Genomic DNA, 18,719 nt, shown 5'->3' with positions numbered 1-18,719 from the left:
GATTCTGCAAGAAGTTTTCATAAAACTCCTTTTTTGTTAAAACACAACTTTCTTTAAAGTCTGCATGATAAAATAGGACTAAATCAGCATGGCTTCGTTAAGGGGAGGTCATGTCTGACAAATCTGTTAGAATTCTTTGAGGATGTAACAAGGAAGTTAGAACAAAGAACAAAGAAATGTACAGCACAGGAACAGGCCCTTCGGCCCTCCAAGCCCGTGCCGACCATGCTGCCCGACTAAGCTACAATCTTCTACACTTCCTGGGTCCGTATCCCTCTATTCCCATCCTACTCATGTATTTGTCAAGATGCCCCTTAAATGTCACTATCGTCCCTGCTTCCACCACCTCCTCCGGTAGCGAGTTCCAGGCACCCACTACCCTCTGCGTAAAAAACTTGCCTCGTACATCTACTCTAAACCTTGCCCCTCTCACCTTAAACCTATGCCCCCTAGTAATTGACCCCTCTACCCTGGGGAAAAGACTCTGACTATCCACTCTGTCTATGCCCCTCATAATTTTGTAGACCTCTATCAGGTCTCCCCTCAACCTCCTTCGTTCCAGTGAGAACAAACCGAGTTTATTCAACCGCTCCTCATAGCTAAACAAAGGAGTTAGACAAAGGAGAACCAGTGGACGCGATCTATTTAGATTTCCAGAAGACTTTTGACAACGAACCCTACAGGAGGCTATTAAATAAGTTAAGAGCTCATGGTGTTAAGGGTAAGATACTGGCATGGATAGAGGATTGGCAGAAGGCTGAGAGTAGGGTTAGAGGGGTCGTTTGCAGGTGATTAGTGGTGTGCCTCAGGGGTCGGTGTTGGGACTAACTTTTCACAATATACATTAACAATCTGGAAGAAGGAATTGAGGGCACAGTTGCTAAGTTTGCAGATGATACAAAGGTATGCAGAGGGACAGGTAATATTGAGGAAGCAGGGGGTGTTGCAGAAGGACTTGGACAGGCTAGGAGAGTGGGCAAAGAAGTGGCAGATGAAATACAATGTGGAAAAGTGTGAGGTTATGCACTTTGGTAGGAAGAATGGAGGCAGACTATTTTCTAAATGGGTAAAGGCTCAGGAAATCTGAAGCACAAAGGGACTTAGGAGCCTTAGTTCAAGATTTTTTTAAGGTTAACGTGCAGGTTCAGACGGCAGTTAGGAAGGCAAATGCAATGTTAGCAGTCATGTCGAGAGGGCTAGAATACAAGAGCAGGGATGTACTTCTGAGGCTGTATAAGGCTCTGGTCAGACCCCATTTGGATATTGTGAGCAGTTGTGGGCCCCATATCCAAGGAAGGATGTGCTGGCCTTGGAAAGGGTCCAGAGGAGGTTCACAAGAATGATCACTGGAATGAAGAGCTTGTCATACGAGGAGTGGTTGGGGACTCTAGGTCTGTACTCATTGGAATTAAGAAGGATATGGGGGAATATTACAGGATACTGAGGGGCCTGGATAGAGTGGACTTGGAGAGGATGTTTCCACCAGTAGGAAAAACTAGAACCCGAGGGCACAGCTGCACACTGAAGGGATGATCCTTTAAAACAGAGATCAGGAGGAATTTCTTCAGCCAGAGAGTGGTGAATCTGTGGAACTCTTTGCCGCAGAAGATGTGGAAGTCAAGACACAGATAGATAGGTTCCTGATTAATAAGGGGATCATGAATTATGGGGAGAAGGCAGGAGAATGCGGATGAGAAAATAAAAATATCAGTCATGATTGAATGGCGGAGCAGACTCGATGGGCCAAGTGGCCCAATTCTGCTCCTATGTCTTATGGTCTAATGCATGGTGGCAAAATGCGCTGTGGTGTTTTCTGAACCACACTAGTGTTAAATGTTAGTGAAAAAGGGCAGCATAGTAGCACAGTGGTTAGCACTGGGGCTTCACAGCACCAGAGTCCCAGGTTCAGTTCCCAGCTGGGTCACTGTCTGTGCGGAGTCTGCCCGTTCTCCCCGTGTCTGTGTGTGTTTCCTCCGGGTGCTCTGGTTTTCTCCCAGTAGTCCTGAAAATGAGCTGTTAGGTAATTTGGACATTCTGAAATCTCCCTCTGTGTACCCAAACAGGCGTTAGAATGTGGCGACTAGGGGCTTTTCACAGTAGCTTCATTGCAATGTAAGCCTACTTGTGACAATAAAGATTATTATTATTAAATGCGGGGGTATCCCAAAACCCAGTTACCAGAAGGGTAACTTGTGGACTTTCTTCTGGTATAATAGGAGGAACGGTGTACAACTCAGTGAGGAACAGCCCAGTCATTGTGTGAACAATTATTAAAGAATGTTTATCAACTAAAAAGCAAAACAAAAATCACACAAGGAGGACTATAATACACCATGACATTTAAGTAGACTGATAACTATACACACCATTTTATATGAAACGACCCTTGGTTCCAAAACCTAATTTACCTGGACACTGAGACACGCCCTTTGCCTAAACAACATCCAATATTAAATAACTTTGTGAGCTAAATTCAGCATACGATTACCACAAGCAAGTTAAGGTGGCCACATCGTGGAAATAGACTTCAGGTTCAGCGAAGATGGAAAATGGCTCCTTCTTCTGAGAGACTATATCTGCAACTTGCTGCAGTTCTGATGTTAGCTGTCGCCCTTTATGATGTGGAGATGCCGGCGTTGGACTGGGGTGAGCACAGTACGAAGTCTTACAACACCAGGTTAAAGTCCAACAGGTTCGTTTCGATGTCACTAGCTTTCGGAGCGCTGCTCCTTCCTCAGGTGAATGAAGAGGTCTGTTCCAGAAACACATATATAGACAAATTCAAAGATGCCAAACAATGCTTGGAATGCGAGCATTAGCAGGTGATTAAACCTTTACAGATCCAGAGATGGGGTAACCCCAGGTTAAAGAGGTGTGAATTGTACCAAGCCAGGACAGTTGGTAGGATTTCGCAGGCCAGATGGTGGGGGATGAATGTAATGCGACATGAATCCCAGGTCCCGGTTGAGGCCGCACTCATGTGTGCGGAACTTGGCTATAAGTTTCTGCTCGGCGATTCTGCGTTGTCGCGGGTCCTGAAGGCCGCCTTGGAGAACGCTTACCCGGAGATCAGAGGCTGAATGCCCTTGACTGCTGAAGTGTTCCCCGACTGGAAGGGAACATTCCTGCCTGGTGATTGTTGCGCGATGTCCGTTCATTCGTTGTCGCAGCGTCTGCTTGGTCTCGCCAAGACACTGACATTAAGTTTCTACAAAGATGCAAGAAAGCAGACAAGATCCCGAAAGGGCTACAGATCACAAACCCACTCAAGTCGACCTACAACACAGACTTCGCTGAGAGACTCTGCCGTCGCACCTCTCTCACACTCCTCAACCACCTCGTACACCAGCTCTACAGCAGACGACGCAACCTGGAAACCAAGATAGAGGCCATATTCTCAACTTGCGCTCAGGATGCAGCAGACCAGCTGCGGAACACCGCCAAACAGATGAGACAACAATACTATGCCACCTATATGCATACCAAGAACAGAAAGCTTGAGAAACTTGGCATCACCACCGGCAGCAACCAAGCCACCCCCGGTGTCACAGTAGAAAACAATACAGGGAAATCTATTGTCAACTTGTCAGACTACACCCTTCAACCAGATGAAATCGAAGTCCTCAGCAGAGGGCTCAATTTCTGCACCACCACCAAAATGGACCCCATCAGTCTCGCGGCAGACACGGAGGAATTCATCAGGCGAATGAGGCTCCAGGAATTCTTCCACAGACCCCAAGAGGCCAACAGCGAACCCAAGTAGACTACCAATGAACCGGAACAGCAGACCGAGAGATCTGCGGTGCGGCAACCGAAGAGGAAAGAGTCGAATTGGACCCCTCCGGAAGGCCGCTGCCTTAGACTCGACATGTATGCTCAAGCCGTCAGGAGTCGCGTCAATGCCAGATTCATCAGTCGCATTCACAAGACAGCCCCGAACGTCACCCAAGCACAACGCAATGCCATCCGCGCTCTCAAGACCAACCACAGCATCGTCATCAAACCAGCAGACAAAGGGGGGGCCACTGTCGTACTGAACAGAACGGACTACTGCAAAGAAGTATACCGACAACTGAACAACCAAGAACACTATAGACAGTTACCCGCAGATCCGACCAAGGAACACATCCGCCAACTTAACAGACTGATCAAGACCTTGGATCCAGATCTTCAGAGCACCCTACGTGCTCTCATCCCATGTACTCCCCGCATTGGAGATCTCTACTGCCTCCCGAAAATACATAAGGCCAACACACCAGGCCGCCCTATCGTTTCAGGCAATGGGACCCTGTGTGAGAACCTCTCTGGCTACATCGAGGGCATCTTGAAACCCATCGTACAAGGTACACCCAGCTTCTGTCGCGACACGACGGACTTCCTACAGAAACTCAGCACCCATGGACCAGTTGAACCAGGAACATTCCTCGTCACAATGGACATCTTGGCACTCTACACCAGCATCCCCCATGACGACGGCATTGCTGCAACAGCCTCAGTACTCAACACCGACAACTGCCAATCTCCAGACGCAATTCTGCAACTCATCCGCTTCATTCTGGATCACAACGTCTTCACCTTCGACAACAAGTTCTTCATCCAGACGCACGGAACAGCCATGGGGACCAAATTCGCATCCCAATACGCCAACATTTTCATGCACAAGTTTGAACAGGACCTACTCACCGCACAGGACCTTCAACCGATGTTATACACCAGATACATCGATGACATTTTTTTCCTTTGGACCCACGGCGAAGAATCACTGAAACGACTACACGATGACATTAATAAGTTCCATCCAACCATCAGACTCACCATGGACTACTCTCCAAAATCAGTTGCATTCTTGGACACACTCGTCTCCATCAAGGACGGTCACCTCAGCACTTCGCTTTACCGCAAACCTACGGATAACCTCATGATGCTCCACTTCTCCAGCTTCCACCCTAAACACATTAAAGAAGCCATCCCCTATGGACAAGCGCTCCGTATACACAGGATCTGCTCAGACGAGGAGGAGCGTAACAGACATCTACAGACGTTGAAAGTTGCCCTCGTACGAACGGGATATGGCACTCGACTCATCGATCGACAGTTCCAACGCGTCACAGCGAAAAACCGGACCGACCTCCTAAGAAGACAAACATGGGACACAACCGACAGAATACCCTTCGTCGTCCAGTACTTCCCCGGAGCGGAGAAACTACGTCATCTTCTTCACAGCCTTCAACACGTCATTGATGACGATGAACATCTTGCCAAGGTCATCCCCACACCCCCCCAATACTTGCCTTCAAACAACCGCGCAACCTCAAACGAACCATTGTTTGCAGCAAACTACCCAGTCTTCAGAACAGTGACCACGACACCACACAACCCTGTCATGGCAATCTCTGCAAGACGTGCCAGATCATCGACATGGATACCACTATTACACGTGAGAACACCACCCACCAGGTACGCGGTACATACTTGTGCGACTCGGCCAACGTTGTCTACCTCATACGCTGCAGGAAAGGATGTCCCGAAGCGTGGTACATTGGCGAGACCAAGCAGACGCTGCGACAACGAATGAACGGACATCGCGCAACAATCACCAGGCAGGAATGTTCCCTTCCAGTCGGGGAACACTTCAGCAGTCAAGGGCATTCAGCCTCTGATCTCCGGGTAAGCGTTCTCCAAGGCGGCCTTCAGGACCCGCGACAACGCAGTATCGCCGAGCAGAAACTTATAGCCAAGTTCCGCACACGAGTGCGGCCTCAACCGGGACCTGGTATTCATGTCGCATTACATTCATCCCCCACCATCTGGCCTGCAAAATCCTACCAACTGTCCTGGCTTGGTACAATTCACACCTCTTTAACCTGGGGTTACCCCATCTCTGGATCTGTAAAGATTTAATCACCTGCTAATGCTCGCATTCCAAGCATTGTTTGGCATCTTTGAATTTGTCTATATATGTGTTTCTGGAACAGACCTCTTCATTCACCTGAGGAAGGAGCAGCGCTCCGAAAGCTAGTGACATTGAAACAAACCTGTTGGACTTTAACCTGGTGTTGTAAGACTTCGTACTGTGCCCTTTCTTTAGTTAGTGTTCTACAGTTATACTAACTCTTTCCCTTTGATCTTATTGTGGAGTTGGCTTTTGGCAGGTACGTGCCCATTTCCTCATCACTACACTTTGAAGTTACCACCTCTATAGCTCCATTGTTTTCTCAAACCACATATGTAAAATACTTATTTTCCACTGAAAGACAAATTCGCATCACATCATTTCTCCAGATGTCTTCCTCTAATCAACTCCACTTTGCTTTTTGCTTTGTTTTAAATCTTAATTTTCCCAAGGCAGCATGCACTGCTGCTGTGTAACAAAACACACTTCCATTTTAACAGCAGGATGTACATACAGTAATCATAGATGGTGCTGGCTGTGTTCGGTTATTATGGGATATTTCCACTTTATAATCCATACACGAGAACAGGTGGAAGAGATGGGGGGGGGAAAAAAAAAGAGTGGACAGAAGTAAACCATTTATCACCGTCAAATCTGCTTGAACATTGCGAACTGGGAACATTGCCTTTCGGATGTGGCGAATGACATGTTGTAGCAATGCTTCCTTTTTAGCCTCCTCTCTAATTCAGTTGATTTTTTCATCCGATGCTGGAATGCTGTCTGCACACATCTGTACCAGAGATTCAATATGTTGAATGAATTCCAGTGGTTCACTTTGCGAAGTGATGGTGCGTGATAATGCATCTGCTATTACCAGATCCTTTCCAGGTGTGTAGATGAGATCGAAATTGTATCTTCTGAGCTTCATTAGAATTCTTTGGAGTCGTGGAGTCATGTCGTTGAGATCTTTATGAATAATATGCACCAATTGTCTGTGGTCGGTCTCCACAGTGAAAGTGGGTAGTCCATATACGTAGTCATGGAACTTTAATATTCTGGTTAGGAGACCCAAACATTCTTTTTCGATTTGAGCATAGCAACATTCTGTTGGTGTCATCGCTCTCGATGCATATGCGACAGGAACCCAAGACGAGCTATAAGTCGAAATTTGTGTCTCCCCACTTGGATCGAAGAATGCTAAAATCAGTGCAATGGTGAGTTGTGATTTCAAGTCAAGCCACTCTTGTTGATGATCCTTCGACCATTTAAACGAGGTTGATTTCTTAATCAGGTTTCTCAGAGCTGTTGTTCGGTTTGACAAATTAGGGATGAATTTGCCTAGGAAGTTGACAACCCCAAGAAAACGAAGAACTGCTTTTTTGTCCTCGGAGGCTTTCATTCCTTGAATGGCTGCGATTTTGTCAGTGTCAGGTCACACACCTTTCTCTGAAATTTGGTCTCCTAGGAACTCGAGTGTAGAAGCGCCAAAACTACATTTGGATTGATTCATCTTAAGGCCACACTCATGTATGCTTTGAAAGACATGTTCTTCTGGTGTTGATGACCATATGATGATGTCATCTACGTAGACACTTACACTGTCTATACCCTCAGTCATCTGTTCCATAATGCGGTGTAATACTTCAGATGCAGAGATAATTCCAAAAGATGCAGAGATAATTATAGCAAAATCTGCCAAAATGTGTGTTAAAGGTGCAGAGCTTTCTGCTCGAATCTGCCAATTGAATTTGCCAGAAACCTTGCGATGCGTCTAACTTGGTAAAGATGTGAGCATTCGCCATTTCACTGGTGATATCCTCTCTTTTTGGGATGGGATAGTGTTCCCTCATGATGTGCTCATTGAGATCCTTGGGCAACATGGTAGCATAGTGGTTAGCACAGTTGCTTTACAGCTCCAGGGTCCCAGGTTCGATTCCCGGCTTGGGTCGCTGTCTGTGTGGAGTCGGCACGCTCTCCCAGTGTGTGCGTGGGTTTCCTCCGGGTGCTCTGGTTTCCTCCCACAGTCCAAAGGTGTGCAGGTTAGGTGGATTGGCTATTCTAAATTGCCCTTTGTGTCCAAAAAGGTTAGGTGGGGTTAATGGGTTACAGGGGTAAAGGGAGATAGGGTGGAGGTGTGGGATTCTAAGTGGGGTGCTCTTTCCAAGAGCTGGTGCAGACTCGATGGGCTGAATGGCCTCCTTCTGCACTGTAAATTCTAAGATCGAACATGGACACACTGACATCTCAGCATTGAGTGTTCACTGTATCACGACAGCAAGATTTTCTGGAAATCAATGTGCAAAGTAACCCAAAACTGTACCAAAAGATAATCCTTGGTCACAAAAGACCTAACTTGCAAAGAAAAGTCTACCTGAAATTAGCCAGTGTCATCCCTATTAACTCCTGAAAACAGAAGCCACACCATTTTTTTTTTCAGTGTCCACTTTATATTATACACATTAGATCCTTTCAGGATATTTTTGGCTGTTAACACTTAAATGGTTATGTAACAAAAATATCCAATCCCCTCAACTGAATTACCCTTGTGGAGTTTATTGAAACTTTGGTAGCATCTTATGGTCCAGATATGGTGGCCAGCAAAGAAGTGACAGTTAATTTGAATCTGACACTAAGTCACTGGAATCTCTAGGCGTCCAACAAATGTGGAGTCATCAGGCAGGGTAAGCAGCCAATCACAATGGCGTATTCTCACAGACAGCAAACCAGAAAGTAAAATGCATTGGCCAGAACTTACTTTCCAGCCGTTCATGTTCAGGTCCCATGGATCGCGCACCCCTGCCGCTGGTTTCCCGGCAGTGAGAGGCGCATTCAATGGGAATCCCCGTTGACAACGGTGGGACCAGAAGATTCCACTGCCAGACAATGGTAGGCTGCCTTTGTGGTGGGTTGCGTGGAAAATCCCACCCATTGATTATCCTTCACTTTCAATTACATTTTTACAGAGAGCAAAATAAATGATTGGGATGAAGGTAAAAGCTGAAATATTCAACAAACTTTTTTTAAAAAGTTTTTCAGATATTTAGATTATCACTATGCAGAAACTTGACAATCTACAAATAGAAAATCATTTTTTTAGGGCCAGAAGATTTTTCACTGAATAATTATGAACTCAATTTGCAGTTAGGATTTAGGTAGACCTCATTCAACAAGGTGCAATTTTTTCAAGGGTTTTTATAGCAAGACTACTAGTGCAAGTTCTCATCAATTTAGTAACTTCTACTTGATTACAATCTACAGAGTACTTCAAAGTGCACCGTCTGGAGAAGCACTGAATCACTGCCAGTATCTTCTAGATTTCAGTTGTGCAGCTGAGTCCAGAAATTGCCGAGGGCTTCAGAGTAACAATGATGGAGAACACTGAGTTTTGCTATCATTACCACCATGAAACTCAAGCCATTATGTTGGCAACCTCAGCCTTACTGCATTAACCTACAATAAGGCAATATAGGTACATGTGGACAAGAAGCGGCATCTTCCAGGTTCTAAACAAAACAATAAGGCAAACTTCATCCAGATGGGAATAATCCTAAATTAGAAAAAGTGTGGAGGCTTTACCTTTGAATCCATTATTGGTAATATTTTTGATTGATTCCAGAATATGATTTCTACCCACAAAGTATCAAAATATTCCATAAAAAAGCTTCTTGATTAGATTATCTGCTATCCAAAAAAATGATTTGCTGGGTAAATACAATAATTAGGGTGGTACTGAGCAATACAGATCAGAAGGGTTATAGGTGCAATCCCTAGCCTATGTTAGATTAGCTAGTCACAGCTAAACATGTCAAAGTCAAACTGCACCAAAGCTCACTGCCTTGGGTGATCCAAGAGTACACACTTGGAGAGGTTCCTGAGGACCATAGAACTATATCACAAAATTGTTAATTGTTTTCTGAAGAGGGCCAAGGGCAGAAGATTGGAGAATTCGAAATATATAAAAATTGTATTATGTATACACTTGTATACCTCCACAAAATAATTCAAAGGGTATTCAAAATTAAGTAGACGGAATATAGTGACATGGTGGTAATTAGGAATGAAGGAAAATGACTTTTGACATATGCCAAATTTGGTACTCATCAATCACAAGAGCTTTAATAAAAGGATACAGCCTGGGCAAACAAAACTTATTATCCTTTTAATTTTAGCTAATTCTATATACTAGCCCAGGTTACAAGGAGTCCGCTCCACTCCTTCAGTTTGTGATCTAGTTCCTAGTGCAATCACTGACTGTACAGGAACCCAGCAGATAAACTAATAAACGCAACCTGAGAAGGGCGAGAACAGGCAGCAAGAAAACTGGAAGGAACCAGGGGGACCTTGAGAGAGAGGTGAGCAAGCATCAGCAGGGTTGTAGACCACAATCTTAGTGGCTAGCCTCGGAGATCGAAGGGTAGAGGAAAAGGAGAGTGCTGGGATTTTACTGTTCTTTGCGGAGATAAACGAATGTTCTAGTTCAGAGAAGAAAGAGATGAAAACACATTAAAGAACACAGGATGGAACGAGGTACAGAAACTTAGCCCATTGTAAAGATACAAACTCAACTGATCTACCAAACAGTGTAGCTTTAACTGAGCTCTATTGCCGTAGCTCACAACTTTAAAAGAGTGAGTCATCATCAAAATCACTTCAAGAAAAAGTTGAGGTATTCTAATAAATCCTCTTATTTAAAATTTAGTCTTTTTGACTTATTTGAGCAATATATTTAGTTATGTGCATAAGGCACTGGGAATCGTTACGGAGACAAATGATGGAAAGGAATAGAATTAACATTCAGTATGGTAATGACCAACAGCATTTCAACTTGTGTGTTAGCAACAATTATCCACAAAGAGGTCCAATTTTCTTAAGGGGATCTCAATGGAAGACTTCCTCTTTAAATTACCAATGCAACAGCAGTGTATCAAGGCTGATGTTTTTATTGCACAGTAGCAAATTCCTCCTCATAGTTGGAATGAATTTTTAATGAGGTCCCTGAGAGCACATTACAAATAGGTACCTAAAATGGATCTATGCAAGTGAAATTTAAAACAACACACATCATGTTGCAGAATGCATTACATCACCAAGCTGCGATGAGAAAATATTTAATACTAATGTTCTCCAGATGATGCACTAAAACACCCCCAGCATACATAAATTAGCTTCCCTCTTAAAAATAAGATTGTACGTTGCAATAATATCTGTTCCTCAGTAAGAAGGATTTGAAAGCATATTTCAGTGCAGAGCTACTGTATAACATTCCAGACATCACTATTGCCCCAATGGAGATTGTGTCTTACCTCAAGCTGTTCAGAGAAAGCAAGAGAACGGGAGGGGTTTGTGGCAGTGAGGGGGCGGGGGGGAGAAAGAGACGACAAAAGACAAACACAAGCAGCAAGATGCTCCACCTCCCCTCCCAACTTGCACAGAATACCAGAAGACTGGAAACAAAGAGCTAGACTTCATTGGATTATTAGCAAGGGCTCAGTTGGTGGAAAGCTCAGAGTAATTTAACTATCCTTTAGAAATGTGTCAGGCCAAGTCTCCATTATAGTATAGCTCCACTCACATCCCTTCATTCCACAAATTGGTTTTGTCACCGGTTAAACAGAAATCCTCTAAAATACATTGTTAATTGTACTGTGATTTAATGCTTTTAAAAGTCAATCTGATTGGGTGGGTAATCATCCCCAAAATGTCAATCATCCATTCAGAATCGTATTTGTTTTTCATTAGAAAGGCTCTTTGCTCACTATATGAGAAGAAACAGTGTATGTCCTTCCATCGGCAGCGCATTCATAGAGCTAAAAGAACTCGAGCTACTGATGTGGCATTCTGCTCCAATGAACTGATTAGTTATGCTTCACACCCTCTGATCTGTGCAATAAGAATTTGGTATAAAAATTGTGTATTTTTAAATATTTAGTCTAAGTATTGTCTTAGAAATACTAGTTTGACGAAAGGTTATGCCACAAGGGCAGCCAATATATTTCTGCTTTGTGAGCGCAAGAGGGTGCAGTTCAATGTGGCAGCTCTCAGGAACCTAACCTAACTATCCATGCAAGTCTGACTGGCAAGCCGACCCCTAGCATCATCATTCGAGTTTAGTTCTTTTATTACTTGGCCTTTACATGCATGTACTTTCTAGCAGAGGTCACAAGACATTAAGTGAAAACCTAGATTTTAAAATACATAGTGGAAACAGCAATTAACGTGGACATACTGGCAAAGGAAACTTGCTTGAACATTGTCAAAATAGTACTAGTAACCTTCAAGGAGACAACAAACAAAGTAATATTTTGTTTAAAGTACATCTTTGGCAGGACTAGTCAAGGTTAAAAGTTTTATCTCCGGAAATATAATCTTCTCGCTAAAGCAACAATTCAAGGAACTTGAGGGCGGGAGAGGGTCGCTCTGGTTGCTTGCCTCTCTTCCGCCTTGTCTGCACCCAGGTGGCCTGGAGAGGAAGCAATGTGGTGTCCACTGGTACCACCAAGATCTTCAGCAATGCCAGGGGCACTGCAAGACTGTTATTGCATTGTATAATGAGACAGTGACTTGGTTCAAGTCTCCACGAATTTGCTTCCACCCAGTTAAGATTGTTTAACCTGAACTGATTCTTCGTCCGATGCCACTTGTTATCAATCTAATTTTTTTTTAAAGGCAAAAACAAATCTAATTTTAGGAAGGGGTTTGGGGGGGGCAGGGAGTGAAGAAAGCCTTAGACTTGAAGGTCTTCTTTCTCCTCAACCCATTTCTTTAGATCTCTCTGGGTCACGTACTGTACCCTGGTTGGCAGGAAAACTGACACTTGGTCTCTGAAAATGCACTCCAGATGGAGGAGATCATAGAATTTGCAGTGCAGAAGGAGGCCATTCGGCCCATCGAGTCTACACCAGCCCTTGGAATGAGCACCCTACCCAACCCACACCCACACCTCCACCCTATCCCCGGAACCCAGTAACCCCACCCCACATTTCTGGACACTAAGGGCAATTTAGCATGGCCAATCCACCTAACCTGCGCATCTTTGGACTGTGAGAGGAAACCGGAGCACCCGGAGGAAACCCACGCAAATGAGGAACGTGCAGACTCCGCACAGACAGTGACCCAAGCCGGGAATCGTACCTGGGACCCTGGAGCGGTGAAGCAACTGTGCTAACCACTGTGCTACAGTGCTGCCCGAACCATTCAATTTTGTCTCTCTGGGAAGCATTAGGTATCTACTCAGCAGAGATCAGGAGGGCAGCATCTGAGGAGTTACAGTTATGAACTTGCTTGTCATTCTATGATAGATTGCATTGGTGGTTAACTGCAGTGGATAACTCCCACTGTCCATTGTTTTTAATATTTTAAATAGTGTGACAATTTTGCAATTCCAATGCTTTTTAATGTAGGACAGCACAGTAAATGTATTTTTCCCCCTTTCTGCTATAACTTGACTCTCCTCTCCTCACCTCCTCCTCCCTCCCGCACCCCCCCCCCCTGCTTTCCCCCCAAACACCCGCTCTTTAACAACAATTTTGTATGAACAGATAGACAGACAAATGGAAAAGGCTTTCAGGGCAAGTCTGAATCCTGAGTCAGTCTTAAGCATGCCATCCAGAAAGCTATTCTAACCGTGGCAAAAATGCACCCAGACAAAAGACGAAGTAATATATTTGTAAATAGTTTTCTTCTGCATTTAAAGCATGAGGCAGATTCTAAGACTGATTTAAAGTCCATCATTATAAATTGTGAAATAAAAACAGTAGATGCTGAAAAAGCTCAGGCAGCATCTGTGGTGAAAGAAACCGAGTTAATGTTTCAGGTGGATGGCCTCTTGTCTCCTGTACAAATGGTGATATTTCCACGCAGTCACAATATAGCAAACAAACGGCCATTCTTCCCAGTGTGACTACAGAGATGTTCCCACCATTTATGCTACCAGTCACCAAGTGTTAACTTGCTGCTACAAATAGCAATAGTATAACAACCTGTAATCAAATCTGTAGATTCACTTGATTGTAATTACATTGTTAAATGCCTTTTTAACCCAATTGATATTAAAATTGAACTAAGTATTGTTCTTAATGCAGGATGTAGCCAATTAGCTGGTATTTAAGAGACATTTGACTAAATGTTTCTGTATTGTGGTGGATAAATTGTCTTGCTTTTAATGCATCAAATTCATTGAAATCTGTACTTGGAGAAGTTTTTTAGGCCACAATCTGATCAGAAACGAAGTGGAGGAAGAAAGGAGGTGAATTAACTCACTTCCAAACCATTCTCTTCAAACTCCCATGCCAATTTACTTTTTTCTTCTTTTTCTAAGTTTCCATTTCATGTTAATAACCTAAAAGCCAAAGTCCGAGATACCCAAAGCAAATGCAATTAGTTTTAGCAAACCAATCATGGGTTTGGAAACTAACTTAGATCTGCCAGAAGATCCAACGGTAACATTGCAAAACCGTTTGCATCACATACCTGGAGGGTTCCACGTTTTCTTTAGTGGGGGCGAGGGGAGATGGGCTTACTTTGAATTGACAGAGGGGTGAAGACCCCACCTACCTATGCCGTGCCAGTTTAACTCTTCATAATCTAAACTACTTAATTTCTGGCAATCATTATCTCCCCAATTTTGATCTCCACAGGATTTGGTACATCAGGACCATTCAAAAAATGTTGTGATTTCAAAGAAACTCAGATTTTCATACATCTCGGTAAAATATGTCAATAGACTTGGCAATCTATTACTGGGGTACAGTCGCTGTTGCCATTTCATATACTGCAAAATGTCACAACGAGATGAATGAGAAGCTCATATTGTTTGACACTGACAGGTGGGGAAACCCATTGCTCTTAAAGTAGTGTCATAGGACCATGACCCAGTTTAACTATTGGAAGAAGCAGAGCTTCAATGGCTCATCTGAAGGTCAGTATCCCAAGCAATGCAGCACTCCATCAGTACTGTATTGGTGCATCAGCTTAGGAAGTGTTTCTCAACCACAATCCTCTGACTCAAAACGCAAGTGTGAAAGAAAATGAATCAAACTGACACCTTTACAGCTCCAAAGGAAACCTAGCCCTGAAGGTTCAGATGGCAAAGTCATGTTAGAATTCCCCCCTTACCCCAAAACAAAAATCACCATACCCTTCCGCATTATGCTCAACTTTCCACTCAGACTCAAAGTCCTTTTTGTCAGAGCCACATTTCAAAGCCCAGACCCTGACTGTCACCAGGGTAATTTCTTTTTACTTCTAATGACATGGCCCACTGCTTACCCAACCTCAGTTCCACAATATCACGAAGGTAGTTTTAAGTGATCTATGGTTGCATTGTTGGATATTAGAAATAAGATATAGATTCAAATGAGTTTAATTGTGTGTTTTGGTTTGGAAAGGGTAAAACTCTAGTCAGATTCATGTTAAACAAAGGTGTTTGTACATACGGGGGTTCATTTTAAATGATGTCTCCATTGGGCTTGGAAAGTTTACCGGCTGAAAAGTAAACGAGAGCTTGGAGAAAGAATGAGCTGTTGTGTAGCAACCAGAGGTCACCTTTTAGGAAAAATACCAAGTGCTTTTCGTTTAACTGAACCCATTAGCAATGGGAGCTTAGCAACTAGTGAGAGAACAGCTCTCTCAGCTCTGCCAGAAGCAGAACAATTAAGTAATGGGCAATAAAGCAAGTTTCAGAGGAACCTAAGGACAATTAATTCTAGAAACTAGGGAATAAAAAGAGGAGTTCCAGGAAATTGAAGTTAAAGAAACCGAAGAACTGGAACAGGGTACTGTTCATTGATGTTAAGGACAGAGCTGAAAAGTACAGACCTGGTGAAGTTGGCTAGTGAGAAACCAGAAATCTGAAGTAGTCATAAGGTTGGTGACATCTTTTTACAGCCTATGAAGCAATTGGCAGCTGGATTCCGGAGGCATTGTGCGAAAGTTTGAAAGCATGTGGCTATCCAAGACAAAGGAATACTGAAAGGAGAACTGGAAATCCTGGAAGTGGAACCTTGCAGAAAACAGCTGAGGGAAAGCATTGTTTGTAAGAAGATTCTAAAGCATGTCTTTTGATAATGGAGTTTGGAAACACTTGTGAGACAAGCATTTGAAGGAATTTGAGGCAAAATTCACAGAAGTCTGATTGGGTGACATCTACCACTTGGTTTCAGAGTGGGGTGTTGTCTGACCAGTTAGCCTGTTGGGTTACAGGGACTGTGTGTTTATTGGGAACATTACAGCACAAGATATATTTTGTAACCTGTGGTATCCTTAAAATCTGTGTACATTTGTAAAGGTAAGTGGGGCTGAAGGAGTGTATTATAGTCCAACTTTTTACGTTTAATAATTATTTTTCTTGTTAAAAGCTAATGAGCAATCCCCTGACTCTGTTCATCCACATTTTTATTAAAAAGTACAAGTTATGGTCTTTTGAACCAGGATTTCATTCTGGGACCTTCCTGTCCAGTAGTAACATCAACTGGGATTGTAACGACTACTGAAACTCCTTCCCAAGCAACAGGCTCCATAAACTCTAACTAGCCCAAATTTCTATCAGCCGGACTTAACCACCCACTAAGGTCTGCTTGCTCACCAGTCCAATGCGCACTAAATTGGCTCCCTATCTCCCATCATTATAATTTCACCTCTGTACAACCTGTGAACTCCTCCACTTCATGTCCCATTCCAAGTCCTTTCAACCTTATTCTGAAAATTTGCCCCTCCCTCCTTTTCTACCATTTGCAAAGATTTTGGCTGTCCCAGCTCCACACTTCCACTGAACCCCTCCCCATCCTTTTGCTCCACCTTCCAGAGCAATCTCAAAATCTGTCTATTCAGGCCTGCATTTGACCAACTTCCCTAGCGTTACTCACTCAAGCTGCATGGTATATTCTACCTCATTGAAGCACCTTGGGATGTTTTCCTACACTGAAATTGCTTTTTAAATCAAAGTTCGGTAACACAGTTGAGCCAAAGAGATCAGAAGATCGCAGGTTCAAAGCCCAGTGTGTGTTGAGTTAGCTGGTTAAGGTAAGTAGTAAGAGTGCTAAGATTAGCCTCAACACCCATTAGCCTCGTCACCCTTGGGCAAGGGCGGCAGCGGGGAAGAGAAGAAGAAACATCATTCCTGCATCTGATTGCCATTAATTTACCCCTGTTTGAAAGGTCTGTGAATTTGGTAGATATTAGCCAAGAGCAGTCAGGTTTGGCTGTTGACACTCTCCCTAAGTCAATGTATCAGAGGGTGGCTGATGCCTATGAATATTATTCCAACAGTAATCAAGATCTTGCAAGGAGGAAAGAAAAACAAAGTTAACCTTCTCCTCAAGACTATATTTTAATTTTTCTTTAAAGACCAAAGGAACACAACTGTAAGTATAGCTGGTGTAGGAAATAGAAATGACACATATGTAACTCAGTAAGAAGTCTTACAACACCAGGTTAAAGTCCAACAGATTTGTTTCGATCACTAGCTTTCGGAGCACAGCTCCTTCATCAGGTGGACTTTAACCTGGTGTTGTAAGACTCCTTATTGTGCCCACCCCAGTCCAACGCCTGCATCTCCACATATGTAACTGGGGCAGGATGGCTGTTTCAGAGGGTGACGTTAAGGCAGATTAAGTCAGGGTAAAAGGAGATTTACTCTATATCCAATTTCCGCTGTACATTGGGCTTACGTTTCCATTTTCTAACATTTTCATAAGCAGAAAATGTTTTTTTGCTAGGGCCCCAGAATTCATATAAAATATTCAAATGAATAATTGGGATGATGATCTATTTTAGCATCACGAGTACCCAGTGTACTTTCAACGGCCATTCTGGAATGACTGAAGAGAAGCACCATACATGGAAAAGTTCTTAAAGAGAAGCAGGGTATTTTCAAATTTGCATTTATTTTATCTTTCACATGCCATTCTTTGGTTGGGTAGAAGGTAGGGGGTGTGCTTATAGTCCTCTGCCGACGGTTTCATTCTGACCATTGAGACCTGCAGCTGACCAGTTTTGAGGCAACACAAACTCCACCTGTGCTTCCCTATCTCCAGGGAGGACCATTTCCTTGGTACCATGGTTTAGATCAGGAACTGGCTATGTGAAGTGTCACAGAGAGGTCAAACACTATATTTCGCACACTCAGAATTAAACCCTAGAACCCTGCCCAGTGACAGAATTGGAACTCTTGGCATCATGAGCTAGGTCTACTTACAATATAGAATGAAAAATAAACTGAGCTTATTACAGGATTTGAACTGTAAATTTACTGCAGCAAAGTTAGGTGCCAAGTGGATAAGTCCCGCTGAAACAGTTTTAAATTCAACATTTCAACTGTGAAAATACTTTCAATCTGCTGAGCTTTGAAATATACTCTGCAGTGTGGGAGGGATGAAGCTGCGGTTTGAGAAGTCCATAATTTTAAAATGTTTACCCAGCACCGCTGTGGAGCATACATTCTGTAGATGAATAATGGGATTTGGGAGATGAGGAACTCAAGGTACGCTGTACAGTAACAGTAATTGCTTTGGGCCATTAAGTTCACTTGTCTGCAGTTGGTATCTCACCTCTGGAGTCCGCCAGGTTGCTCTGTGTCATTGTGGACGGTGTCTCAGTTGATGACATCTCAGCCAGTCGGTGTCCTGCACACATGGCTTTTAACATCTGGAATACTGCCAATGGAGCTACGTTCATCTTCAACAGATCTACGATTATCCTGACAGGCAAGAAACAGGAACAGCCATTAGAGGGTCCTGATCTTGCTAGCACTCGATAGATGATGGTAACAAAATCAATTATTCCTAGCTTAAATATCTCATCTGAAGGAATATTACAAATATGAACACTG

At 43.5% G+C, this 18,719-nt stretch overlaps 1 protein-coding gene across 3 annotated transcripts in view; it reads right to left on the bottom strand.

Moving 5' to 3' along the window:
* mzt2b (mitotic spindle organizing protein 2B) overlaps window positions 1–18,719 on the bottom strand; it is a 42,330-nt gene that overhangs the window by 12,258 nt on the left and 11,353 nt on the right. For 2 of the 3 annotated variants that reach the window (XM_072497990.1, XM_072497989.1), the window contains exons 3-4: window positions 18,439–18,587; window positions 10,154–10,365 (exon numbers count right to left, since the gene is read on the bottom strand). In XM_072497990.1, the coding sequence (XP_072354091.1) occupies window positions 10,169–10,365; window positions 18,439–18,587 (346 nt within the window). In that variant the 3' untranslated portion in view covers window positions 10,154–10,168. Of the gene's footprint in view, window positions 1–10,153; window positions 10,366–18,438; window positions 18,588–18,719 lie in introns of those variants that run through there. The other variant, XM_072497991.1, reaches the window with a different exon arrangement.

This window comes from Scyliorhinus torazame, chromosome 1 (genome assembly GCF_047496885.1).
Source record: "Scyliorhinus torazame isolate Kashiwa2021f chromosome 1, sScyTor2.1, whole genome shotgun sequence".
In the NCBI taxonomy this organism is placed as follows: domain Eukaryota; kingdom Metazoa; phylum Chordata; class Chondrichthyes; order Carcharhiniformes; family Scyliorhinidae; genus Scyliorhinus; species Scyliorhinus torazame.
Note: the sequence above shows the minus strand (reverse complement) of the source record. Positions and strands in the feature narration are given on the sequence as shown.